A 27882-nucleotide genomic window follows, 5' to 3' on the forward strand; every position below is an offset into this window, starting at 1 on the left:
ATGTAAGCGCTTGGTGTGTGTGAAGCACAGTGTCTCTGATCTCACACCTCTCTGCCAAAGCCTGCCGTCCGCCGGCTGACGCTCACACCACTGCAAAGTGCTGCCGAAGTTGCTTGAGAAGCTGCTGAGTGTCAACGTGCTCAGGAAAAGCATCCTCAGACTTTTGAGCTGCGGTGTAGCTGCTCTGAAGGTCTCCAATCTGCACACAGACAAAAAACATCACTTCATCATGACGTTTACTGTCTCTCTAAGCCCTGCACAGTGTAGATAGAGAAATAAATAAATACCTTTTCAGAGAGAATGGAGAGATTGAAGTGTGGCTCGTACATGTGAGGGGCCAGGGATGCAGCTGTCTGTAGGAAGGCTTTAGACTGGATTGAAGGTAGGATTTTTAAATGTTTACCCTCACAATAATTAACAATTGAAATTAAAGGAGTTATGGACTAGTTTTTTTAAAACTTTTAAGTAATTTCATTTTATGGGTAGGACATGACAACCTGCTAACATTTCTCCTTGCAGTTTGTGTCTGCAGATCTCGCCCCCACCGCCTCAGTACCAAATTACTATATTTACAACCCCTTGATAGACGCCACCTATCTGGCTTGAACTTGTACTGTATAATATTGTACATCTCATAATATCTTGTCTCATATTATGATGTTAATTCCAAACAGATTTATCACCCAGCTCTTTTAAGCATTTTAAAAATAATCAATAGCGTATATGAGAAATATCTTCTGGTAAACAGAGTACATTAATGCTGATTATTTAATGGCCCTCTAATAATGGCAGACACCACATTAGAGTGCTTAAATGTCTAAAGCAACATGATCTCATACCTCATATTTCAACAGAGGATAAAAGCTGTTTATGACTAAAAGCTATGACGTCACCTGCTCAACACGACCTTTGCGTAACTCCAGCACAGCCAAGTTGTTGTAGGCCTCAGCGTGGTCATTGTTAAAAGCCAGAGACAACTTAAAACACTGGTAGGCCAGTGTCAAGTCTCCTATGCCCTGTTAAAAAAAAAGATTACAAACACTTTTTATTAGCTTGTACCTAAATGTTGGGAGATTGTTTTGATAATAAGAAGGTCATGGATCGGGATGAAAAAAAATTCAAGCATATCTAGGGGACTTTTACCTATGAGTGTTTGCAATGTGGTGCAGTTCCAAACAATAACCTGAATCTACCAGATTTGAATGTGTTTCCATAGCTTTTTCACCATCAATGTGTAGCTGAGATCATGTGGACTCAGTAGGGAATCAAACAGTTTTGATGTTTCTTCAATAGTTTTAGAACTATGTCCAATCCCCCTTGGATTCCTGTGCGAAAAAATACGGGTTCTATCAGGCTTTGGCAGAGGTATGCTCTCTACTGAGTTCCATTCTAGTATTAACTGTGAGCATGGCCCCTGCACTCAGTATGCATTCTGGGATATTTTTGTATTTGGTATTGCTAACTCACCACGGCCACATGGCCTATGTTGTACCAAACGTCAGCCTGCTCCTCATCATTGTCCACCAGGGCCAGAGCCCTCTCAAAGGACGACAGAGTCATATCGTACTGCTGCGCGTAGAAGCAGCACAGGCCCAGGTTGTTGTACAGCTGGCAGTTATACACCCCCATCTGGAGCAGCCGCCTAACATAGAGGGACGGATAGTGCATCACAGATGGGATGCAGCTCCTTATTACCTATAATGTAACATCACATTGCACACATTATACATGACAGTTACACTGACCTGTAGAACCGCAGGGCGACCTCTGGCTGATCAGTATAGAAGTGATTGCTGCCTATACACGCTATAGCCTCCACGTGAGTGTTGTCCTGCTTCAGCACGTCTTTGTAGTACTCTGTGGCTGATGAAATGTTGTTCATCTCCTGTGAGAATATCACGTTTTACTTATTCATTTCTTTCTTTGGGCAGTTGTGTCTTGACGGGGGAGCTAGTGGAGGGCATTGTAGTGACCGTGGTGACATGCTGTACCTCATGAATCCGAGCGATCCCTGTTAAAAGGGTGACCTCACCAGGGAAGTGGTCGAGGCCTTGCTTGAAAAGATTGAGTGCTGTTATTGGTTGATCAAGACGCTGGTAAACCTGAGAGAAAATATACACACGCACAAGGTTTTGCTCTACATTCATCAACGCTCAGTTAAGGAGGAATATTTTTCTCATGCAACAACATGTGAAGTATGGCTCTGATATCTCCAACACTACCTTTGCCAGATAGAGAAATGTGTCCACCACCTCTTGGTGGTTGAGAGCTGATCGAAACTGTTTTTCTGCTTCTCGATATAAGCCAAGCCTGGGGAGGTCAAAAACATCAAACATGACGAACAATTAGAAGAAGACTTTTACAAATGTTAGAAATGCTGAGCTTAAGCTATTTGGATGTTTACTTGCCTGTAGTAACATTTTCCAAGCTGAACTTTCCACCACCAGTCTTTGAACTGAGCGTGTTCAGTAGCTTGCGCAGCCAAATCTAAAGCCTGGTGAAGAAAATGTATTTCTTTGTTTGGTGCAGGACAATGACATGACAACAAATTGTCTTTGTGCTGTCAATTTATGCACCACTTACATTTTTCACATCGTTTTCATGATGGAAGATGTACTCAAACAGCGTCTGAGGAGGGAAATTATGTTTACTTGATATTTGAGAGAATGTGATGATCTTGATTCATTTTTGCATTTCACATTCTCAGTCTTACCCTGGACAAGTTGGGCTTTTGGGAATACTTGGCCAAATTTAGTCTTGACAAGTTAATAAATGGTCCCTCTGGATTGGTCAGCATTGAAGCCTACCGGGCAACATATCAAGCTCAATTATGATTCAGGTGTTTCTCATGGTCAGAACAATGTATAACACAATAAATAAAGATTTCAAAATCTACATGAAAATGCCAGTTGTAGGACAGTGGGAATATATTAGTCATGATACATGCACATGCAAAATCCCAGCCCTGTTAACTCACCGTTCCCAGACGGATGAATCTACCAGAAGCACTCGTGACTGGCCGAGCAGTGCTCGCAGTGCGGGGAGTTCTGATGGCCTGCTCCATTGTCCCAGGACGCCCTGATTGTGTGCTGGGTCTCACAAACCCTGTGATGGGACGCCCGGCTTGTGTCATAGGCCTTGAATTAAAAAAAAGGGATCAGAAAATCTGATCAAGCTTCTTTTAACCTCGTTGTAAATTTCATGGGCAAATTTCAAGCAGCCAGTACCTGACAGCTGCTGTGGGGCCTCCGCCCTGACTTGTTCCCGGGAGCCTCAGTGATGTTCCCGGTCCTAGAAGAAAGGTTGGGCATTATCAAGCTTGCAGATGTAACCATTGAATATGAATTTGCTCAATAAGAGAAACAGCAGAAGAGTTTAGACCCACGTGCAACTTGAGCTATCGAGCTCTCATCCAGCATCATCTCAGCAATGCCCTCCTGGTCGACCTCAACTTCGTCTATGTATACCATCTCTGTCAGGGCACGAGTTTTCAGGCCCCAGGCAGCCTGTAACACACACACAGACACACACACTGTTAAATCATGTATAGAATAGGGATAGGGTGTCACATCTACCAGGTTACCATGTCACAGTCAGGACCCATGACAAACTATCTACGGGACAGAGGATGTAAACACAGGACAGAGAGGAACAGTCAGCAGTGAAGTTACCTCTGAGATAAACAAGGAGGAATCCTTTAGACAGCATGCAGTGACAAAAGAGGAAAGTTGAGGACGCAATGTGGATACAAGTGAGAGGAGAGAATAAAAAGAAAATAAGACATCAGACCGAAGAAATCAAAGGTAAAGTGCAGCAGCAGTAATAAATATATATAAACATGATATACATGAAGTAAATTCAACATTATCTTAGTTAAATCATGGTTAACCGCAGGGATTAATGGAGATTACGGTCCAGTTGCTACAGGTTGCCTGAGTTAGCAGGCTTTACCTTGACAGATAATCGCTAGCATGCTAGGCTAACCGGGCTAACGGCAGCACGGTACCTGGTCGTATGGGTTGTCTTGTAATATTTTGGTACAGATGTCCGAGCACTGTTGGAGTTTCCGCCTCCTGGAATAGCTCCAGGCCAGAAACAGCGGGTCCATTGTCACCTCCATGGCGTGGGTCGGAGGAGAAAGAGAACGAGCTTCAGAGATGAAGGGTTCGCAGAGAGAGGAGCGAGGCTCGGGAAGCTTCCTCTGTCGCTCGGCAACAGCGGAGGGGGCGGGGCTCCAGCTACGTAGTTTCCTGTAAAGGCATGAGGAAAAAATGAACTTACGTAAATATTGTATTTTGATGCATAATAAAAAAACTGTGTGACAGAACATAAAATAATAGCATAAAAACATGTAAAAGCATGTCTAAAATAATCGTGTAGAAGTTTGTCATGCTAAATAAATAAAGATATACATTTCAAACAGAAACGTTAGAAAATGATGATGATAATAGTATGTAATATGTTATGATGTAAAATTCTTTATAAAAATGAATAGAAAGAACACATCAGGCATATAATAATTGAAAAGTATCAGTAATATTGTATGTGTTTATTGACGAAGCACAGTGTATTAAAAAGAGGAAAGGGATTTGAATCAGACGGCTTGGATGATTAAAAAATAACACAGTGATATCTTTAATTTAAAATGTCCACTTAAAAATAAAACAGTAAATTAGTAAGTAAGCATGCGTCTAATGTTTTTTTTCTTATTTGAATATTAGAATACTGGTCAAGTGATTGGATAATGACTGTGAAAAGAGTTTGATGTAGAGCTCTTCTTCGTGTGTAGATAGACACATTTTTCCTGTGGTGTAAAGTGGTAGATGTAATCTTTTGCATTCATATAGATTATATATTATTATTTTAACTTCGTCCTTTAAGAAATTAACTTAGCAGCATGAAGCAAAAAAACAAACAAGTAAAAAATAAACAGATATACAATAACATGGGTTATGGACAAAGTATAAGTAACCACAAATACAAATGGATAATCATAAAGTAAACATATACAATTAACAAAAAAATTACAATATATATTGAAATCAATAGATCAATATAGACTCCAGTCTAATAAAATATGCCACTCTTCTAGATAGATGGATAATTTTGCTTCATTGCAAATTTACTCCTCTGCCCACCTACAATCACTGGGTCAGAGACTTACACAACCTGTTCTGAAAATGTTTTAAGAATCAATCATCTCGTGAGCCTCTCTTTCTATTTTTCTCTCCTTATCTGTCTTCCGCCCTTCCATAATTATCTAAACCTGTACCTACAGTGCATTCATCTACTTATGGATCTGATGTGCATTCTTTTATTTTAAACAGTTGAAATTTCGGTTTATTTATTTCTTTTGTTGTTTGGTATGTTTGTGCATTGGTTGTTGTTTTAAATTATGATAAAGCATTCATATATTTCATTAAATAAAATAAAGAAATAAAAAAAATATTATACATATAATCATTGCATTTGGTCTAAAGATGGAAGGTTTTTACTGCCTGTATTCAAATATACCGGCTGCTATGACGACTTAATTTCCCTTCGGTGGTGAATAAAGTAATCTATCTATCTATCTATCTATCTATCTATTTATCTATCTATCTATCTATAAGAGGTTAAAACACAAAATCATCCAACATTATCCAACTCGCTTTTTAAGGGCTAAGGTCAGTTAGTAAGTTCCATAATATTGAATATTGAATTCATATTGAATACCTATTATTTCTATTCATACATTGTTTTGCCCTGGATTTTGGGAATCTGTTTGTAACCTTGTTTAAAAACGGGCTATACAAATAAAGTTATGAATAAATGTGGGTAGCCTGATTTCTCTGTAGATCAAGGTTGTTTTCGCTCTCAGGATTTTTGATTTACGATAAATAAATAAGGAAATACCAGTTTTGTGAATCTGCTCAGTCGTGACCTGACGAGCTCGTCCCGTCCTTCTTTCTTCTCCTCTGCTCGGCTGTAGGATCTGATTGGACGCCCGGCTGCCAATGTCACGGCTGTGGGCGGAGCTCGGGGACTAGGAGTGCAGCTCCATCTTTGCAGGATTTGACAGCAGCTCTGACCTGGAGCCGAGGAGCGTGAGCCCGGGACCGAAGAAGAGGAAGAAGCGAGTAGATCTTTGTCTTCCTGCCCCACAATGAAGCCAACATCTTAGAAACCTGTTTCTGCGGCGGAGACAGGAGGAGGGCTGCATTCGAACGCGCACAGACACCGCCGGTTCACACGACCCCCAGAAAATGCCTCATCTGAGCGATCCCTCCGGACCGGTGGAGACCCGGCGGAACTGATGGGACACGCGGGCTGTGACTAAATCCCCTCTGGTGAATGACAGTGTATCGGAGAGACTACGTGACCGCGACACACACACAGACACACACACACACACACAGTCACACACGGAAGCGGGGACATGGCTGACAGGACTGCTCCCAACTGCCACCTTAGACTGGAGTGGGTGTACGGATACCGGGGACACCAGTGCCGCAACAACCTGTACTACACCGCCGCCAAGGAAATAGTCTATTTCGTCGCCGGTGTGGGAGTTGTGTACAACACCCGCGAGCACAAGCAGAAATTTTACCTGGGACACAACGATGACATAATCAGGTAGAGAAACCATACACACATTCAGACATGCAATCACACAAACATGCAAACAAACAAGCATACACACACACAAACATACACCCACAACAGTTAGTTTCAGCACCTCGGACAGCACCATAGCGCACACTAATCCTGTAGTGTTGTCACTGCTGCTGTCACCTTGTGTAATGTAATATGACATGTTTGACACAAACACACACACACACACACACACACACACACACACACTCACTGGTCACACATACACTTACATATACACACACCGCTGACACACGTCTGGTCTTTTTTCCGCAGCCGCGCACACACACACGCACACACACACACACACACACACACACAAGCACGTTTGTATGTATATATTTATGTGTATATATATCCGTGTGTATACATTTACATCTGGGGCCAGTGTCTTGTTCAAGGACACTCTAACAGGGCAGATTTCAACCAGCTCTCCAGGTTGAAGCTCCATCTCTGTCTCAAACGAACCAACATGACCACACCTCTGTCATCTCTTATAGCTCATATAGATTTACTGATCAAGCTCGTATTGATCTATAAAATAGGGGAAGGGGTAATTATACAGAAATCAAAGCTTAAAGAACTAAACTTAAAGAAAAAAAGCAACATCGCTAAATAAAAAATGTGACATTTTTGTTTGATAAATGACTTATTGATTAATTGGTTGTCACAATGTACTTGTCTTTTTCTGTATATTGCCTCACTAATTAATCATCATATTCTGTTTGGGTTGCTGGTTGCTGGTCAAGCAGACATGTTTCATCGCATTTTTAAGCCTTCCCAAAGCAGCAGCCTGCACGTCTCATCTTTCCATGACAACGAGGGCGTTAAAGTGCAAATCTGAAAGAATTTGCTTGAACATAACCGCCCTTGAAGTAATCTTTGGCTTGAAAAGTAACTCAGTCAAACCTGTTGATAAAACACAGCAAGGTAACCATAGTGTTACAACACAGGTATGATGATCCTGCCTTTCTAACTGCTTCCCAGCATGCCGCAAAGCAGTGACCTGTGTCCAACGCTCCAGCGCCTGTGTTGACATGTTATGTGTAGGTTGGCCTGGAGATGGCTAGCATTATATTCTGTGTCGGTAGTCAGCTGGGCTCCTTCTCCATAATTAATCGGACAACAGAGACACTAACCCTCCACTGCCCTCGGGGTGAAGTGCCTGATGTTTAGCTGGAGGAGTCACTGACTGAACCCGAGGTTTCGGTTAGATGCAAAAAATCGACATGTCGTTGCAAAATTTAAGAATATGCCAATGTAATAAATTGGTGAAGCAGTTAGCCCTTTGGCAATCACATAGATTTAGCTGCAGCCAGATTGTTTTAAACAGTTCAAGCTTTGCATATCTCTTGCACTTTATGGATAATAGTCATAGTAATATATTTGAACTCAGATCCCAGAGGAGTGCTTGCAGACATCTCATAAACACTTCCTCAGACTTGAGACCACTACGGCACCACCAGGAGCCATCCCCAGCAGAATCAGTGCTGAATAAATGTGGGACTGTTCTCACGTTGCACTAACTCATGTGGAACAGATGCAGCCCCCTCAGATAGCAACGGAATTCAAATTCTTCTGTTTCTCTGTCTCTTTTGGCCACTGCTGTATCTTGTCTGTGAGCTACAGTGCAACCACCAAATTGGTGTTTTTCTTCATGAATTAATTGCTGGCCTCGATTCTCGCTCTTGGTTTTCTCTCACCCCGCAGCTGCCTCTAACTGGCTCCCAGTCGGACGTGGAGGAGCTAATAGGCAGGTGGACACATGAATGAATGGCCGATCCATGCATGTAAGAAAGCAGGATAGTCTGGCCTTTACTCGCCGTTTCTGGTTGGAGTGCATGGGGGAAATGGATTGAGGAAAATGTCGATAACCTTCAATCCGATACTCAGTTTAATATGAGGCATATAAGACTATTGTGAGGCCATGTTTTTTGATTAGTTTCTCACAGCTGTCAGTGTTGCATGTTGCATTTAATCCAGCCTGAAATTTAAAGAAAAATCTGCAGGAGTGTGTCCATACCACAATGTGTAATCTCTCCTCAGTCACGCTGACATGTACACACACACACACACACACACACACACACACACACACATACTGAAATTAACACACAGGCTGGAAGTCTCATTTGAGTCATGTATTATTTGTTATGATCAGGAGTGAGGGTTAATGAGAGGGTGCATGGACACAGGTATAAGAGGCCATCTCATGTTATGATATCTATTGGACCACAGCCAGAGTTATGGATTAGAGATGCCGCCAGTCGGAGGCTGGTCTTGTTCCAGTGAGCGATGAATCATGCACTGAATACGTTCCTGTTCATATTGTGGTATATATTTATCATTCAGCCCCTCATGGGTTATTTTTTCCACATTGAAATCAGTGTACAGTTTCATGCAATAAATGTGTCAGGTTCACAGGCGAGCGTCTGGCAGCTGTGCTCGGTGAACTGTACGAGCTAATGGTGAGAACTATCTATGCATATTAATGAGCAAGTTAAAGTCAAAAGTACAAAACTGACAACCATGTTCTGCATAGTCTGTGCGGTCTGAGAAGTGTTTTCAGGCAATTGCTGCTGATAATCATCTTGAGATGATTTGACTTTCATTTCCCTGTATCCATCTCTCTTTATTTTAATGGACACACAATTTTAGGTGATCTATTTCTTCTTACGCTGGCTGTGTCCACATTCGGGGAATGTATCCTTCATAGGATGTGATCAGGAAAGGCCACGCCTTCACTGACGGATTCGACCACAAAGTAAGGACTACGTGGGATTTAGTTTTTGCATCACCAACTTGGAGATCCATTTAGGAAATTCTCAGTAGACCTGATTGTCTCATTTTGGTTTTACATTTGCCCAACTAGTCCCAGTCCTATGCAGGATTTTGGGTTAGGGTCCCTGAATTGGGACACATCTACTGGATCCTTTGCTTCTTTGGAATGAAGGGACGCATTTCTCTGCCAGACATTTGAAGGAGGCATCAAAATGAGAATGAGTTTTCTTAAGCCACTGTGATGCAATCACACTTCAAATTGCAGCCTTCCAAGGATGCAGCTTCTGAATAGGGACACAGCTGCCTCCCTTCTAACGGTGGTGTGAGTAGATTATCATTTGCCCATGTACTCAATCATTTACAGTTTCAAACTCCAATAATGAAAGCCCATCACAGCGATAACCTTTTTGGCGATGACAGTGGGGTCTGCTTCATTTTGCGTCTCACCTCGACACTTACCTTTGGTGCTCTGTGCGGAGTGTCAGTGAGATGCTGAGGTCTTAGGTCTCCATCATCACTGTGAGTAGTTCCCAGGCGGCTCTGTGAGAGACAGCTTGGTTACCATAGAGCAGATCTGTCTTTCCCAATTAGGATCATCCTGAGTTCAGTACAGTTACTTAACAGTTTGATGGCATGATTCAGCATTTTGTCTCAAGGATTTATGAAATCAACTCAGACAGAGATCAGTTATCTCGTGGGGGTGTTATGACTTTTTTATGCAGATGAAGGGGAAAAGCAGGTATTGTACTCTTATCCCTGTTTTACCCTGATTTAGATTATGCCAGAAAATTAGTATTTTCATGCCTTTAAAAGTTGATGATACAAAATCAAATACAAGAAATCATTCTACACCTCAACATTAATAATGTATACTTTGGTATATCCAGTATTCTGGTAATAGATATTTGTGCTTTTAGAAGATATATACTTTATTGATGAGTAATTTTGGTACAATGATGAAATATATAAACTTAAATGATTTATTTATTGGTTTAATTTATGTTTAATTTATAATTTAATTCAGTGATTTAGCAAAAATGTAAAATATGTCACAGTTTGTGCTTCTTAAGAATTTTCCTGCTTTTATGTCAGTTATTGCAGACATTTGAGTTTGGGACTGAAGGATCAGTATTATCATCCCACAAATTAATAAATATTTCATTTTAAGAATAAGCAGTAGATTGATCAATAATGACAATAATCATTAGAAAAACTTAGATTTAGATTATTGATAAATAATTAAATATTTCCCCAGAAGATTGGATGAATTAAATAAAACTTACCTAGTTGAAGTCATTAAAATGCAAAAATACTTTAATCATATTTTTAAAAACAAAACTCAAAGAAGTCGATGGACATTGAGATAACACTCAAATTTCAGAATCTTGAACCAACAAAATGGGTAAAAAATCCTTGATAAATGACTTATTAGATACATTTACCGATTACTTACTTGTTTCTGCATTAATATTTAGCGAAGGTTCATTAAACTCACATGCACTTGATTTTCTTTTAGAACATTTCTTGAACCCAGTGAATATTCTGTGAAAATTTCCCACATGGGTCAGAAATCACTGAAGGGTCTTTCCTCCCGCCTCTTTTCTGTCCCATTGACTTTGTCCTCAAGCAGCACCACACACTCTACCACTGCTTTCTCTCATTTGATTCTATTTTCAGTTTTAGGAGTCCTGGGAAATATCCCATACTGTATAGACCTTCAGAAATGTGCTAATCCGGTGCTTCCTTTTAATCCACCATGGGCAAAATCTGACAAAGGGAACTGCTGCTGGTGAACATGAATCAAAATTGTCTCCTGGGCTCAAGTATCTTGAGGCACCATCGTCATCTTCGCCCATGTGTAACTGTTTCTATTAATGGGACAAAAATAGATTGTTGTACTCATGATGAATAGGGGAAAGATTCATATTCGAGTGGGTAAAGCGGCATCTCGTGCCCTTCTAATTGCCGAAGTCGACCTTCATCTCCTCCCTCTCTGTATCCGAGCGCCGTAGCCATCCTAAATCTGCTCTCCAGGCTGTTTCATTTGCCTCATATCTACATGAAAACAGACTTTTTTAATTGCTGCAGTATTTAGCTAGTTTTGTACTACAGAGCTTGGCAGATGGGAGATGGTCGCATCAAACAGCTGCAGCCATATATCATACAGGAGAACCGTGGCAATGCACTGGAGGCTAAGTCATTAGCGATGGCATTTAGCAAGCGTTTCAGCTGACAGACATGAGTGCGTACTCACATACCATATATTTAGTAAAGCTGGAATGATACAAGAACTATCTGACGAGAACCACTGCTTCCTGCACACATTCTGAACCTGTTTTGCGTCACTCCAGTGTCAAACCAGACATATTGGCTGTACCTGTTTGTGCCAGAGCAGTTTCTCAGACTACATCCCAAAGTGTTCCAGTCATTTTTCGTCTGTGTGCTATTGTTAGCTGCTTTGCTCTGATTATGTAATTCATATAAAGTAAATTGAGAAATTGTGCCAGGTTGGAGAGGGGTTCAAGCAAAAACAGGAGGTGGCGGAGGGGGGGGAAGGCGGGAGTCGACAAGGAGGAGAGAACAAAGAGGGAAGGTTGGGGAAGGACAAAGATCAGGGCTGTTGCATCTAACCCAGAGACGTTGCACCAGCAGAGCTTAGTTGGTGACAGTGTGTTTTCAATGCAGATGGGCTGTCAAAAGTCAGAGGGGGGTCACGCTGAAAACCTGGAAAATAGTCAAAGTGGAAGAAGGCGGCGCTCGGCGTGAGCCACTTTGACTCAGCAGGTTGATGCTGCCCGGGCCTGTGAAGCCTCCCTGGCCTGCTGTCTCAATCCACACTGGGATTAGAAATTCTGGAGAGCAGTTGGTGGTCTGATTATAATGGAGGGAGCTCTGTCACTTTGTGAAATGTATCGGCCAGGATGAGGCAAGAGGAACAGTCGCCCAGTGAATCACTCAGGCCTGCCTGGAACGTGACTGCCGGCCACTGAAAGGATGGGTGGCGCGGGGGGGAGGGAGCGACAGCTCAGTGCTGTACGGCATGCTGTTGCTCAGCTGTATAGTGCCGATGCTTGTAGGTGGGGGGAGGTACGCGTGTAGGGCAGGGGGAGGTGGGGGAGATTATGTAAGCGCGTTACTAACATATGCCTGGTGATGCGAGGAACGGCCAGATGAACTAGAAAAGGTGAAAGAGGCAGAAAAAAGTTCAAAGAACTCTGGGAAAATCTAGCTGAATAAACTGCGAAATATGTTCAATTCACACTTTCCCCTACACTTCAATAGTGTGTGTGTGTGTAATCGAGGTACCACTCATTTTGTGGAGACCCGCTCCGTCAACACATTATGGGGACTTATGGGAAGTCCCCCATTATGTAAATCACTCAATTTTAAGGTGAAGACATGATCTGAGGTTATGTTATGTTTAGGTAAAGGTTAGAGGTAGGGTTAGGCAAGAAGTAACTGTGGTTAAGGGTTGAATAAGTCTTCAGCAAATTAATGTAAATCCATGTGATGTCCTCTGATGTCATTGAGACACAACTCTTTCAGTATGTGTGTGTGTGTGTGTGTGTGTGTGTGTGTGTGTGTGTGTGTGTGTGTGTGTGTGTGTGTGTGTGTGTGCGTGTGTGTGTGCGTGTGCGTGTATCTGAGCATGACTGAGTTAATTGAACCATGTCACCTCGTCATGCTGCCCCTCTGCTTCCATATCCAGACCCATCACTGACTTAATGTGTTTATCTCGTCCCAGTGGCTCCCTCCAGGGAGGGTGAATCCCTCATCTGCTCTTGGCACACGCAAACACACACTCACAAGTGTGCAAGATGGTGACGCTAACCAGATGTTTTCTCTCCCATCCACTCTCTCTGTACAGTCTAGCTCTGCATCCGGAGCGCGTGTTGGTGGCCACGGGACAGGTGGGCAAGGAGCCGTACATCTGTGTTTGGGACTCGTACACCGTGCAGACCGTGTCCATCCTCAAGGACGTGCACACACATGGCATCGCCTGCCTGGCCTTCGACCTCGAGGGACAGGTACTTCTGAGGCCCGATAGTACTTGTTTTAAAGCCACAAAAAATTTGAACAGCACACACAGGTGGAAGCTTTTCAGTTTCTGAATGACACGCGTGTGATTATTCAGGCAGTAGTATATGGACAGCTGCGTCCAGGAAGGGAGGATGAGGCAGATGCAGTGTTCTTACTACTACACCACACAGTCTGGCAGCACCTGGTAATGTTCAGGCGAGGGAAGCTTTAGCACATGCGAATCCTGAATCTACTCATCTGAAAATAAGCCACAGCATGGGAAACTATAAATGACTGAAATCTCATAGTGTGTGTGTGCGAGGGTGCCACACCTTTTAACTTTTATGACAGGTTATGTAGGTTTACTGTGGTGATGTGTGGTATCAGTGTAGTTGGTGTCGGGGGTATTATTGTTCTCTCTAATTGTTTGACAACTGCTGTGTAGCACATGATGAATCCATCCATCCATCCAGTGGGACCATACAGAATTAACACCTTAGTTGTTCTTCACCAGGTCATTCCATCAACCCCTTTCTTTTTAGTCTTTTTACATCATCATTTTAGTCCGTCCTCTGCAGACCTGCCACCAGTTAATGTTTACACACCCCCACCCAATTAAAATCGATACAGTGCGGAACCATCCCCATGTTTTTATCTTTGCACGTCTCTCTCTCATCCTCTCATGGGAGCTTTCGGTGGAGAGTTACATCTCCTGTATTTTGCAGTGAGAGACGGCGAGATGACCCTGTGCTATTTTCCTGCCCGGGTAGAGAGCTTGGGATTTAGATGGAATGTGACAGTGTTTTAAGCCAGAGGAGGCTCCATCGCTTCTCAGTTAAGCGGCTGTATTTACTCGCCATCTCTCTCCCCTTCCTTTCTAAGAGGAAGCCAGAGCTGGACTGAGGACAATCCAGTGGAATACTCTGCTGCCACTACACCATCCACCTATTATAGCTATATAAAACAAATACACAGACGCTTGAGACATCCCCTCTAGGTGTCTCAGCCTGAGACAGTTATGCATCCGGTGTTCGAGTTCATATTAAAGATAGTAAAATATTTATTGTCTTGATAAAAATGTGTCTTTGTAAAATTTCTCTGAATATTTCCAGATGAAACTCTCATTAACCCCCAGCAAGTCTAATGAATCTACAGCCATGCTGGTGGCTCTGTGACGCTGTAGTAGCGCCTGGAGCTAAATGCTAACGTTCGCATGTTAACACACAGTGACAATTCTAATAGGCTGATGTTTAGCTGGTGTCATTTTTACCCTGTGACCCATTTGAATTTAGTTTCTGTTGCACTTAACCCAAAGTGCAGCTGAGGTTAATGGGAATGTCATTATTTCTGTAGGCGTTTGACATGGATGTATTTTGAAAATTCTTAATAGCTCTCTGAATAAATCAGTGACATTGGGTGAAGTATTGGGCACATTCTTCAACCTGTTAACGATAGAGTATCTTAATAATTGTAATTTATCCCAACCCTGACTTTTAGAATTGTCCTTCAGGTACACCTAATTTGCCAAGGATAATTATGTTCTATAGGAGAAGTAATTTAACTTGATTGGTGCCAGGACTCAGTTCTAAACAATTTGTTTTGAATGGGCGGTTTGCTTGGCCTGTGGTAACGCTGCTTCACCTTCTTTCTGAAACGGTTCACCTGTTTATCTTAAGTTTGGTGAAGCTTGACTTTACAGAGGTGGAGAACCAGTTGGCTCCTAACAATACTTGTCAGGTGTTAAGCCAATAGGATGAGCAGTTCTCGAGATATTTGAGCCACATACAGACAGATCATGTTATACTTCTGCTAAGGTGGTTAGGTTTCTCAGAAGGGTAACCCAGAAGCTTTTTAACTTCATCGATACAATAGGGGCCAAAGGAAGCACCAATTAAAATTTGGTGTTCAATGAGGAAACTGAGCCTCAGTTGCCCTTACTTGAATATATGAGTTTATTATAACATGGATCTAAACAATGGTGCAGATCCAGGAATTTATTTTCACTTTCTTGAAAAAACGTTTCCTCCAATTTCCCAGAGAATAACTCAAACATCCATATTATGGGACTGATATTTAAAAGGAAATTTCAAAGCAATCTATACAATAGTTTTTGAGACATTTCAGTCTGACAGACCAACATTCCAGGAGATAGGGCCCCACTTCTCAGCCCCATCATCTATATCATTTCTCTGGATTCGATCACAGTGGGCCTTTTTTAGTTTAGATTAAAACACACTCTTCTCAAACACCAGGAATTACAGGATTAGTGCCTCAGCAGAGTCTTTCCACGGCGAAACATTGATCGAGCCGGGGATCAAAGAGGACGTCCTCTCACATGCAAAGCAAGCTGCAGACTGGAGAAGGATTTCCATAAGAGCTGCTCTCTCCTCTCCTCTTCTCTTCTCTTCTCTTCTGCTCCACTGCTGCTGCTGCTGCCTACTCACTCAGTCAGCTATAGGAGGCTCCTCCAGCAAAAGCACTCAAATGTGTGCTCAGTGGAAGTGCCAGGGGCTGGACAACTGTTCTGTTCTGCTCTGTATCCGTTATTAGCCCCTTCATCACTGGCGTGCCACGCTGCAGTGGAGGTAGCGAAGTTAGTTTTTGCTCTGATTAGTGCAACAGAGCAGAGTCGGTTCAATCTGTGATGTCGAGTCGTTTTTCTATTTTGCTCTCTTCGCAGTGCTTGGTGTCTGTGGGCCTGGACTCGAAAAACACAATCTGCGTGTGGGACTGGAGGAAAGGGAAGGTCCTGGCAGCCGCTCCCGGTCATACAGACAGGGTAAACACCCCCCCCCCCCCACCCCCCCATCTCCATCACAAGCTCTCTATCGACCGCCTCAATTAGCTATAAATGTTGGATGGAGCGCCTGCCCAAAGGGGACATAAACAAGTTAGGCCTGATTGATTGTGAGCTTTTCAGAGCCCTTCTGAGAGGGTGTGCGGCTAATGAAAAGGAATCTTAAAAAGATGAAATACAGCCGGCCGCTGTGTTCTAACTCCGCCCACACACTTTGAAATCACATCTCCTGCAAAACTCGCACGCACTCTCCTCTGTTGAGTCCATTCTTTTGCAGCAAAACTGTATCATTAGGAGTCTAGACTTCAAGTGTTTTTTGGTTGTGTAACTATAAGCCAGGGTTTAATGCATCGTGTGTTTTTCTTCCCCTGCAGATATTCGACATTTCATGGGATTTGTACCAGCCGAGCAAGCTTGTGAGCTGCGGTGTCAAACACATCAAGGTACAGCCGTCACTTTACATTCTTTTGATTTCAGCTGTCTCTCCAGGTCTTCAATTTTCCATTAGCTTAAATGTCTGTTAACATGATTAAGGTTTTTAGGACATTTGAAGCATCTCCTGGCTCCCCTTCCATCGCCGCTTTATCACCATGACCATATCAACGCCTTAAAATAGATATATGCAAATTTGCTTTATTCTAGAATCCATGCTTATTAGGCACTTAACATAAGTAGAAGAGGCAGTTAGTCAGTCTCTTCTCTCATATTTGTAATAATCTGCACTGCAGAGAGGGGGGAATGTTCTCTTTTTATTGGGGACCATGACTCTGCTATACTCCTTTCAGCGCTCCCTCATTCAGCTTTCAAAACCCCTCCACTGTACAAAGTGCAGCTGCGCTCGCTTCCCTTCAGGGGCCTATCTCTATCACTTATTTTTCTCAGAAGAGTGGTGTTCATAAATCTTCAATGAGTTCATGCAGGATGTCTTTTGCCAAACCCTCCCTTGGGACATGTAGTAGTGTTTCTGGAGTGGCGCGGCCATTAGGAAATAACAAGGAACGCAGAGCCATGTTGGAAGCTTATTTCCAAAACACTGGGAAAAAGAGTGAATCATGCTCAGACGGAAATGTGCCCACGGGCCCCCGAGAGGCTAAACATAGCGACGCATTCAAAACGGGTTTGATGCAGACGGGATGGCTTAGCCTACTGTACGTATTTCCCACTGGTGTAGCATCTCACTTATGACTCCCTCATCTCAATCCAGCTTGACCTGCCTCCTCTTGTAGTAATTCCCCCCTGAACTCTCCCCCCACCGCCGTGGCACAGAAATCCCCTCCGGCCGCAGAACACTCCCCCTGGTTCCTGCTGAATCCTCCGGTCTTTCTCCTCCTCCTCCCCTTTTCCCCTCCGTTCTGGTTTTCTGATGCCAAGGCAATCCAGCAATTGTCCCACATAATTCCCCAGCGTTCGCCCTGCAGACCATGTGACATCTGCTCCCCGGCCCAGTGCTCGCTCAGCGATTATAGCACAATCCAGGAGATTTAGCCCCAGTAATCCAACCACTATCAGGCTGAGGAAAACACACCCTCTGTCATGAGGGCGATGTTTTACTCCTCACACGCCTCCTCGGAAATGTATCGACATTTGTTTTTTAATATGTTTGAAACCACTCTGAGACTAACTACAATCATTCAGCCACTGTGGGACCAGTTGTGACTTAATTAAAGGAAATTGTTTACAGGATTTACCACCAGTGGTTACCATCAGTTTTGGCCCATAAATAAAACAATACGTACTTGTGACCCCTAATTATTAATTTTCAGTTTTTATTTTCTTCATCCTGAAAAGGTAACAGGATTTAGTCAATACAATAGGGAGAAAACTATTTTGTTATTATGGTTACAGATTTATTTGAGGACCGCTCAAGTTTATCTTGTGATCCCTTGTAAGTCCCTCAAACCAGCAGGTGTAAACCACAGCTGTAGTCCTGAATTAAAAGAATAAATAAATCCCGATACATAAAAAGCTTAACTTAACATCGTAAGTTGCCAGGCCTTGGTTGCTCTGATCCCTGCTCTGTCAATGCACCAGCTGGCATCATGTCAGCAGTTAACATACCTACCAGTACTTTGGAATCCATAGCATTCCAGATTTGATTCTTGAGCAAGATGCAGTGTAATTTCTTACTACTTTGCACTTGTGTATGGTCGGAATGACGATAAAGTGAATCCGGCTTTAGCCAATCAAAGAGGGGAAGGGCGGATCTCCTTCTGAAAAGTATTTGACTTTGTCTGATTGGATGACCAGTGGGCTACGTGTTATAGTTGGCTTTTCAGCTCAGGTGTAAATACATGGTCAAAATTCATGCTGGTAACTTGTGACATTGTGAAACCTCACTCTTGAAAAGATATATGCATACATTTTTATTACACATACACAAAGACTGTGCGTGGCAGCTGCCTCCTGCCAGAGCTCGAGGAAAACGCAGAAACTGTTACAAAGAAATATAAAACGAAAACTGCGATCGTTCAAAAACTGTTCAATATATGAATTTTGCTGAAGTAGTTGAATTTCAGAGTGGTGGAAGTTTTTGAAGATTTGATGGTTCCTGTTGGGCTGAATTTTAGGATTAAATATTGATTATTTTGGCGAAAGATACCAATAATCGTTTTTGCAGACCAATGTCTATCATAGCATTTATTGCTCCGACGGGTCACACTCTGTCAGGAGGGGTTTTATGAGTAAGATAAAGGGGTGAGGGTCGTCCTGTAGCTTCAGCCAGCGTGCTACAACTGTCTCTGCATTAATTACATTTAAAGGGCTTTTCCTGGAGCCATGATTGAGGTAACTGAGCTGGTGGCATACCCACTAATCCTGGGTGAAGAGCAGCAGCTTCCACTGTGTCATAGCTGTTAATTAAGGGCTCTTAAGAAATGATATTCTTTATTTTTTACCCAGGTCTTGATTTCTACCTAAAGTAGTATCTTTCCTAGCACATTTCCACCTTTCCACTTCTCCCTCTCCCTCTTTGGTTTCCTCCCCTGTGCCTGGCCTCGTTATAAACCCCTCCAGCATCCCGTCTCCTGTCAGTATCGAAGGGATTATAGCGGGGGCCCGTGTCTCACTGCCTTATCAGTTGCGGGCAGGGAAACGCTTCATAGTCACGCCGCGTCCTTCGCTGCTTTCTATGCAACAGGCTGGTTTAACGAAACCTCCAACCAACCCCACTCTTACATACCCGGCACTTTAAACACTTCAATCCGTATATACACCCGCCCAGATTACTCACACACCTACGATCTTCACTACTTAACCTTCAACCCCACATGCAAAATTAAATAAATAATTAAATACTCGTTTGGCAAGGAGATTAAGGAGGCCAAACGACTGTATTCAAAGAAGCTGGAACAACAGTTTGCAGCCAACGACTCCTCGTCAGTCTGGAAAGGCCTTCGGGTGATCACCGGCTGCAAGACCAAATCCCCCCACTCTGTGGAAGACTTGAGACTTGCCAACGATCTGAATGACTTTTATTGTAGATTCGATAGACCCTCTCAAACCCCCCCCGCATCTATCACACCTCTTCTCCCCAGCCTGGACAAAGACACTAGCCCCCCCCACAAAATGGCCCCAGACTGCCCCATCACCTCCATCCCCCCCTTCACACCTCTCTCAATTCAGGAGAGAGATGTAAATAAGCTCCTGAAGAAACTGAACCCCCGCAAGGCAGCTGGACCAGACGCTGTCTCCCCCTCTACACTGAGGCACTGTGCGGATCAGCTTTCTCCATTGTTCACGGACATTTTCAACACCTCACTGGCTGAATGTGTTGTACCCGCCTGCCTGAAAACATCCACCATCATCCCCGTTCCCAAGAAGCAGAGGATCACAGGCCTTAATGACTACAGACCAGTCGCCCTGACCTCTGTAGTAATGAAGACCTTCGAGCGACTCGTGCTGACCCACCTCAAAACTATAACCAACCACCTCCTCGACCCGCTGCAGTTTGCCTACAGAGCCAACAGGTCCGTAGACGATGCAGTCAACATGGGACTCCACTTCATCCTCCAGCACCTCGACTCCCCCAGCACCTACGCCAGGATCTTGTTTGTGGACTTCAGCTCCGCATTCAACACCATCTCTCCAGCTCTTCTCCGGGACAAGCTGACCCAGCTGAGCGTGCCTGACCCCACCTGCAGGTGGATCACCAACTTCCTGACCGACAGGAAGCAGCGCGTGAGGCTGGGGAAGCTTGTCTCTGACACCCGGACCATCAGCACTGGAGCCCCTCAAGGTTGTGTGCTCTCTCCTCTCCTCTTCTCCCTCTACACCAACAACTGCACCTCCAGCCATCCCTCTGTCAAACTCCTGAAGTTTGCCGACGACACCACCCTTATTGGATTAATTTCCAATGGGGACGAGGCCGCCTACAGAGAGGAAGTTAACAGCCTGGCTTCCTGGTGCAGCCAGAACCACCTGGAGCTGAACGCTTCAAAAACTGTAGAGATGGTGGCAGACTTCAGGAGGAGCCCAGCCCAAACCGCCCCCCTCACCATGTGCGACTCCCCAGTTAAAACAGTGGAGTCATTCAGATTCCTGGGGACGATCATAGCACAGGACCTGAGGTGGACGGAGAACATCACCTCCATCACCAAGAAGGCCCAGCAGAGGATGTTCTTCCTGCGGCAACTGAGGAAATTCAGCATGCCGCGGAAAGTGATGGTTGAGTTCTACACAGCCATCATTGAGTCCATCCTCACCTCATCCATCACCGTTTGGTTCGCTGCCTCCACTGCCAAGGACAAGGGCAGACTGCAGCGGATCATTCGGTCAGCTGAGAAGGTCATCGGCTGTGACCTGCCGGCTCTCCAAGACCTGTTCCACTCCAGGACCAGAAAGAGAGCAGGCAAGATCATCGCTGATCCTTCCCATCCCGGTCACCACCTGTTCCAGAGACTTCCATCTGGGAAAAGGTTCCGGGCCGTCAGGACTAAAACCTCGCGTCACCTGAACAGCTTTTTCCCCATGGCAGTGGGGCTCACAAACAAGCCCCCCCCATCACACTGACTCTGCTGACCCCCCCCCCCCCCACCCTCGCACATAATTTATAACACTACATTATTGGCACTACCACCAATCTTTGCACCTTAAAACCGCACACAACACATTTACTGTATATATTATTTTTTCGATATTGTTGTTTTTTATATTGATGTTTATATTGCTCTATATTGTTGTTTTTATATTGTTGTTTGTAAAGTGCACCAACCACACCAAGGCAATTTCCTGTATGTGAAAATATACAAGGCAATAAAAAGAATTCTGATTCTGATTCTGAAACTCAAGCACTTTCAGATACTCGCCCAAGATCTCAGTGAGGAGCTCAGGAAGCGGGAGAGTCCCGGTGTGTTGAGGTGCAGACGTCGGATGTTTGATGGCAGGGCTGTATCTGAGGCTGCGATGTTAGTCTCTGATAATCGATCCCCCCCTGTTAGCACACAGCAGCCCTATCTGTCAGGAAGATAGGTGTTAGTGATGGGGCGACAGGCTCTCGCTGTCATGGAGCTAATTTGTTCATTCTCTGCCGATGTGTCGGGCCTCTGCAGATCAGCTGTTGTGTGATAACAGAAAAACACCTGCATGTCCTGTCTATTCCGTGCATCATCAGACGTCCAAAACATTTTTGGCAGAGAAGCAAATGTCAGCTAATCTGTGGGTGAATCCTCCTGCAGGTAGAGCAGACAAAGGGCCGTCCACCTGTTACTTTCCTGCCGCTCGCCGCCGACGAGTGTGTCTCCGTTTCACGTGTCGACGGCCGTGTCTCTGCATTTGAGACGCCCTCTGTGAGCTTTCTCCCTGTGATCTCATCTCCATGCAGACGGAGCGTCTCTCTTTCGCCCTCTCCTCCTCCGCCTGATGGATTTAGCGCTCAGACGAGGCCGTGCCCATGCATCCAAATGACCCTGTTCATAAATAATGAACCTGCGTGTATGCGTGCGTGTACGTCTGTCTCAGTGCATGTTGATCCGCTGGGTAGCACTGACCCCCACCAGCAAGAGATCCCACTATCATGTGCACAGTATCACAAGTGGGGAAGGGCACTTGGAATTTGACTTTGCTTTCCTTCAAGGGCTGTGTGTGGGTTTTTGTGTGGTTGTGTGTGTATACACAGTTTTGTCACCTTTTGGGGCCTTTTCCAGTAAAAACACTGACCTTGTCAGGACCCTAGATCTCTTGGGGACCAAAGCCTGGTTCTGATGTCCTACTGAGGCCATCAGGTTACTTGCAAGGTCCTGGTTAAGGTTATGGTTGAATTGTGGTTAGGTAAGATTAAGGATAAGGTTTCTGTTTGGCTGTCCGCAATGAATGGAGGTCAATGCAAAGTCCTAATAAGGATAGCTGTGTAAGCCTGTGTGTGTATGTGTGCAGCTATCTTTCTGAGGATCATTGTCTTATAGAATGGGGAGATTTTTGCTGGTGCTCACTTTCTGACCCACTTCCAATGGGTTGTGCGAGGGTAATGCTAACGAGTGTCCTCACTAAAGTAGAAGTACAAGGTTGTGTGTGTGTGTGTGTACGTGTGCACGATGATGATGATGATTTTCACTCTGCCGTATCCAAATGCTACATAATTATCCATTTGCTCTTTCAGGACAGGATTACACGGGGGATTATTAGCTGCCATACTCTTTCACTCTTTCTGTTTGTGTTCACAGTTTTGGAGCTTATGCGGTAATGCTCTCACACCGAAACGTGGCGTTTTCGGCAAAACGGGGGATCTCCAGACCATCCTCTGCCTGGCGTGCGCCAAGGACGAGGTCACGTATTCAGGTGCCTTGAACGGTGACATCTACGTGTGGAAAGGGATCAACCTGACGAGGACGGTGCAGGGAGCTCACGGGGTGAGTTTGAAACCAAGAGAGAAAAAATCGGAGTGTTTTGAGCTTTGTGGCTTAGGCTGCTGCACCATTTGTACGAGGACTACAATAAAAGCATTTCGTAAACTTAACCGGGGTCGAAGCCACGCACGCACGCTTCGTTTGAATCTGCTCAGCGGAAAAGGATGAGCCTTTTGCTCAACAGGATTAAATGATATCTATGGGATCAACAGCTGGGTGAGGGGATGGGGGGTTGGGGGGATGGGGGAGGGGATAATAACTACAGTTCATGTTCATCGCTGCTTTTAGTTCCACCAAATACCTCACTGGGGCTTTAAGGTGCCTCCCGCTGTATGCACAGTAACTTTCAGGCAATTGAGGCCATCGGAAAAGCTTTGTATTGATTGATGAAGAAAATGTAACCCCCTGATACCTAGTGCTGCGTTATCTTGAGGCCAAAGCAGCAGGTCTGACAGGCCTGTTTGACAAATGCCTGGCTGAGCACCAGCACGATGTACTCTGTGGCTGGTTCGGCTGTTGCTCATTTATTGCACAGATCCTCACTGACAGCTTGTCATATCCTCCAGTCAGGGATTTTCAGCATGAATGCCTGTGAAGAGGGCTTCGCCACCGGGGGCCGAGACGGCTGCGTCCGGCTGTGGGATCTCAACTTCAAACCTATTACCGTCATCGATCTCAGGGAAACAGATCAAGGATATAAAGGTGAGGTCAAACAGGTCTCGTTTTCTTTTACCTTAAACCCGAGTGAAGAGTCACAGTCCAAACTGCGGCCTCCTGAGGCGCTAGAAGAATTGTATAAATGTACGAAAACCCTGTTGGATGAAAATTCCATTTCTGTCCTCCTTGCTAACACTTTCTTTCTTCTTCTCTATTTTCTCCATCTCTCATATTTGTAATCTGGGACCTAACAGTAGCTAGAGGTGAAAATAGCCGAGGTGGGTAAAGTCACTTAGGGCGGAGTTAAAAACCATGTCAGTCTGTTCGTAAAAAGTCCTCACATTGTTCTGCTTCCTCTTGTTAGTAAGTCTGAGCTCTGTTTTACACCGTATACAGATGTTGTTCTCACATCTGTATACAGCACATGCTTTCTCCATCCTATTCTTGCAGTATTACCCAGAGGCACTAGCAGATCGGCATGACAACATGTCCTGTCATTGTATTTCCTGTTAAAAACTCCGCCCTAGGTAGCCTGCAGATCGCTGTTATCGGCTACTGTCTTTATTATCCCTGTCATGTCTCTTACAATTATTGTAAAAGCATTGGTAAATGTCTGTCTGCTTTCATGTTTACATGTTTTTGTTTTTGTATTCGGCTCGATTATTTATGTTTTCTTTGTGTGTGTGTTTTTTCATAGGGCTGTCTGTGCGCAGTGTGTGCTGGCGGGGCGATCACATCCTGGTGGGAACACAGGACAGCGAGATCTTTGAGGTGGTGGTCCACGACCGGAACAAGCCCTTCCTCATCATGCAGGGTCACTGTGAGGGCGAGCTGTGGGCGCTGGCCGTGCACCCCACCAAGCCTCTGGCCATGACAGGAAGTGACGACCGCTCAGTCAGGTGAAGCTTCAGTTTGTTAAATACTAGGCAGCTGAAAATGACAGTGGTTAGTTGTTTGTTGTTTGTTGTTTGTTTTTGTTTAGTTACTTGTAATAACAGATACTGTTGCATATCAGTGGTTTAAGGAACATGTTGCTCTCGTTTTAAAAATACACATGGGGAGTATCCATCAGCTTTGTCCAAATTCAGGGGCTGTTGAGTGTCAGATGTCTCGTTATTTCACTTGCTCAGTGAATCCTGGGATAAGTCGGGTCGGGAAGATTTCACCCGTTATTTCTCGAGGATGAGTGGAAACATACGTCCATCGCATTTGAAGGAGACTTTGACGCAATTGGTCACAATGACCTTAAAAGGATGCAGCCCCTTTAATTAAACACATCTATTAATAATTTCCTAAATAATATTTTCGTACCGACCGACGAAGAGAGTGTTCATAGATAGTCATTGCACTCTCTTATTAACAATGTGCCGTCATAAACCAGACACAGGGCAGAAACCACAAACAGCACTGCCTCTCCATTTTGTACTTGCTGACTATTTTTCCGGTTGCATCTCTGCTCTGGATGTTTGACCTTCTCTCTAATCTCATCAGTGCTTCGCCTCCTCATTTGTCCTCCCCCTCCTCTGTGTCTAAAGGATATGGAGCCTTATAGATCATGCTTTAATAGCCCGCTGTAACATGGAGGAGCCCATCCGCTGTGCCGCTGTTAGCACCGATGGCATTCACCTAGCGCTGGGAATGAAGGATGGCTCATTCACTGTTCTGAGAGTCAGGTGGGTCCACAATTCAAAGGGCCAATGGGAAATTTGCCCACTAAAATGAAAAGGCTCCATTATATTGTGTCAACTGTAACTCCCAGTTCAGGCTGCGTTTCTCTGCCTTTCTTCAGAGACATGACAGAGGTGGTTCACATCAAGGACAGGAAGGAGGCCATTCATGAGCTCAAGTATTCTCCTGATGGCGGCCACTTGGCTGTCGGCTCCAATGATAACTCAGTGGACATCTACGGCGTGGTGCAGAGGTACAAGAAAGTGGGCGAGTGCATTGGCTCCACCAGCTTCATTACACACATGGACTGGTCCACAGACAGCAAATACCTGCAGACCAACAACGGCAGCGGCAGGAGGCTTTTCTACAGGATGCCAAGTAAGTACAAGGCCGTCAACGTTACCAGCTGAATGAGTCTTACTCCAGGACTGATGCTAAAGAAGGGTCTATGGTCCAATGTGTTGTTACAGGGCTACTTTGTGAGATTAAATATGTCTTTCCTCTGTTGAGGTGGGAAGGAGGTGACCAACAGGGAAGAGCTGAAGCTGGTTCAGTGGGCGTCCTGGACGTGCGTGTTGGGCCCCGAGGTTAATGGGATATGGCCCAAGTACTCAGATATCAATGACATCAACTCTGTGGATGCCAACTTCAACAATCAAGTCTTAGTGACAGCCGACGACTACGGATTAGTCAAACTTTTACGATATCCATGTATAAAAAAAGGTAAAGAAAACCCTAAGTATTTAACATTATATAAAGCAGAAATACAGAAAATCTGACATTATTATCTTTTCTGCTACTGATATGTTTTCTTTCCATTTTAGGTGCAAAATGTAAGAAGTATTTAGGTCATTCAGCCCACATCACCAACGCTAGATGGTCACATGACTACCAGTGGGTGATAACTATTGGTGGTGCTGATCACTCCGTGTTCCAGTGGAAGTTTGTTCCGGAGAGAAAGTCTAAAGAAGCTCTGCATATAGCGCCGCAAGGTGAGATTATACCATCCCTCATCCACTATTTATATAAATATTTACTGTGATGTGTGATTTTATATTCCACTCAAAATTTTAGGATTTGCATTTTACCTTGTTATAGTTTCATTAATGGAATATTGCAGTGAACACCACATACCATAAAACCAAGACATCAGCAACCAAAGACATAACTAAATTGAAAAATTGCTAAAACTGGAATATCCAGTTTTAGCATGTAGGCTAGTTGATAACTGTGTCAACGTGAGAGTTAAGCAATTGTAAACTGATGTTAACTCTGTTATTGTTATACTGTTATTTATATCTGAAGAACATAGATTAATACCAGTAGCCCATTACGTGAAGTTACGTATCTACATGTACTTGATGGTTATTTCTTCTAGTCCTTTTGTTTAAAGAGGAGATTTGAAGGATGACTTTGACAAACAGACCAGTGTGACACTATCGAAAGAAATGTTTACTGAGTAGAGTAGATACTTTTTTTTTTTTACTTTAAGTTATAAATGTATGATTTACTTACTCATTAGACTGGTGGCCTCATCTGAACTGTGTTTGCAGCTGCCAGTTAGGCCAGTTTCCAACGATGCTCAGCTGCTGATGTTTATGAGAGGTTGACAGTTTACTGGCAGTGCACTGAGTTCAGGCCGCTGAGTTTCAGTGAACGGACCAACTACCTTTAAAATATAAGGTGACCACAGGGGCACCTGGCGAGTGAGACAGGGAGCTCCCCCCGGTCCCCACTTGGCAGAACCACCAGCGCATGGCTGATTACTTATTTTAAAAAATCAGTGTCTTGCCAACAAGACATTATCAGATTAGGCTAAGTGGTGTATCCTGATGTCTACTCAATCTCCCACTCAGGTGATGCAGAACAGAAGTTGCAGGAAACATCCTATAAGAAGCAGGTTTATGAGGGAAATACAATTATAAATCATCTGACTTTCTTACTGAAAGTCAGGTGATGATACCGCTCTGCTGTTTGTGCCAGGAGGAGATCATTGTGTAGCATGAATACTGGAATCTTAGATTAAAAAAATACACAAATTAAAGTGAGAAATAATACCAGGTATCAAGAGTTAGTCATTAGTATCTGTCTATTTCTGTGTCTTCGGGAATTGTGATGTTGTCACATTCATTAAATAAAAAGTATGTGTCACAGCATTCCTTAGTTACCTATAAAGGTTTGTATGACTGGTGCTCAGTGTTATGTAACGTGTGGGCCCATACTGCTCCCACTGGCCTCGTGAACTGGATGTGCTAAACCACCACAGGGCAATGTACTAGAATGTTCCCTTCCCATACTTTAAAACATATCATTTCTGTAAAGCTCTACAAAGGAGCTGCCATCACATTAATTAAGACAAATCTAATAAAGTGAACGAAGCTTGGAAAGTATAATTGCGCTGTCATTCCCGAGTCATATTTTTTCCAGAGGCAGAGCGCAGCTGTGCTTTGTGAAATTAAAGTACATATACTAACTGCCTTTCCTTTT

The 27882-nt window shown here is 44.0% G+C and overlaps 2 protein-coding genes across 3 annotated transcripts in view; one reads left to right on the plus strand and one right to left on the minus strand.

Moving 5' to 3' along the window:
- Positions 1–64: 64 nt before the first annotated feature.
- Positions 65–4246, minus strand: ttc8 (tetratricopeptide repeat domain 8). Of its 2 annotated transcripts, XM_062396771.1 has the most exons (15): positions 4007–4246; positions 3672–3695; positions 3386–3506; positions 3228–3291; positions 2978–3137; positions 2714–2803; positions 2584–2628; positions 2409–2494; positions 2223–2310; positions 1992–2102; positions 1746–1885; positions 1468–1642; positions 894–1016; positions 288–371; positions 65–199 (listed from the first exon to the last, which is right to left on the minus strand). In XM_062396771.1, the coding sequence occupies exons 1-15, from the start codon at positions 4118–4120 to the stop codon at positions 83–85; spliced, it is 1542 nt and encodes a 513-aa protein (XP_062252755.1). In that variant the 5' UTR covers positions 4121–4246; the 3' UTR covers positions 65–82. The 2 variants fall into 2 exon arrangements, with proteins under 2 accessions (XP_062252755.1, XP_062252756.1); XM_062396772.1 differs by lacking the exon at positions 3672–3695 and having other exon boundaries at positions 4007–4244.
- A 1737-nt stretch (positions 4247–5983) lies between these two features.
- The window catches only part of eml5 (EMAP like 5), a 40890-nt gene continuing 18991 nt past the window's right edge, over positions 5984–27882 (plus strand). The window contains exons 1-11 of the mRNA XM_062397966.1: positions 5984–6615; positions 13283–13442; positions 16115–16213; positions 16606–16674; positions 22888–23073; positions 23637–23772; positions 24425–24626; positions 25263–25400; positions 25517–25773; positions 25906–26118; positions 26220–26387. Coding sequence (XP_062253950.1) covers positions 6419–6615; positions 13283–13442; positions 16115–16213; positions 16606–16674; positions 22888–23073; positions 23637–23772; positions 24425–24626; positions 25263–25400; positions 25517–25773; positions 25906–26118; positions 26220–26387 — 1825 coding nt within the window. The 5' untranslated portion in view covers positions 5984–6418. The remainder of the gene's footprint in view (positions 6616–13282; positions 13443–16114; positions 16214–16605; positions 16675–22887; positions 23074–23636; positions 23773–24424; positions 24627–25262; positions 25401–25516; positions 25774–25905; positions 26119–26219; positions 26388–27882) is intronic.

The sequence above is a fragment of the Platichthys flesus genome, chromosome 10, assembly GCF_949316205.1.
Source record: "Platichthys flesus chromosome 10, fPlaFle2.1, whole genome shotgun sequence".
NCBI classification, from domain to species: Eukaryota; Metazoa; Chordata; class Actinopteri; order Pleuronectiformes; family Pleuronectidae; genus Platichthys; species Platichthys flesus.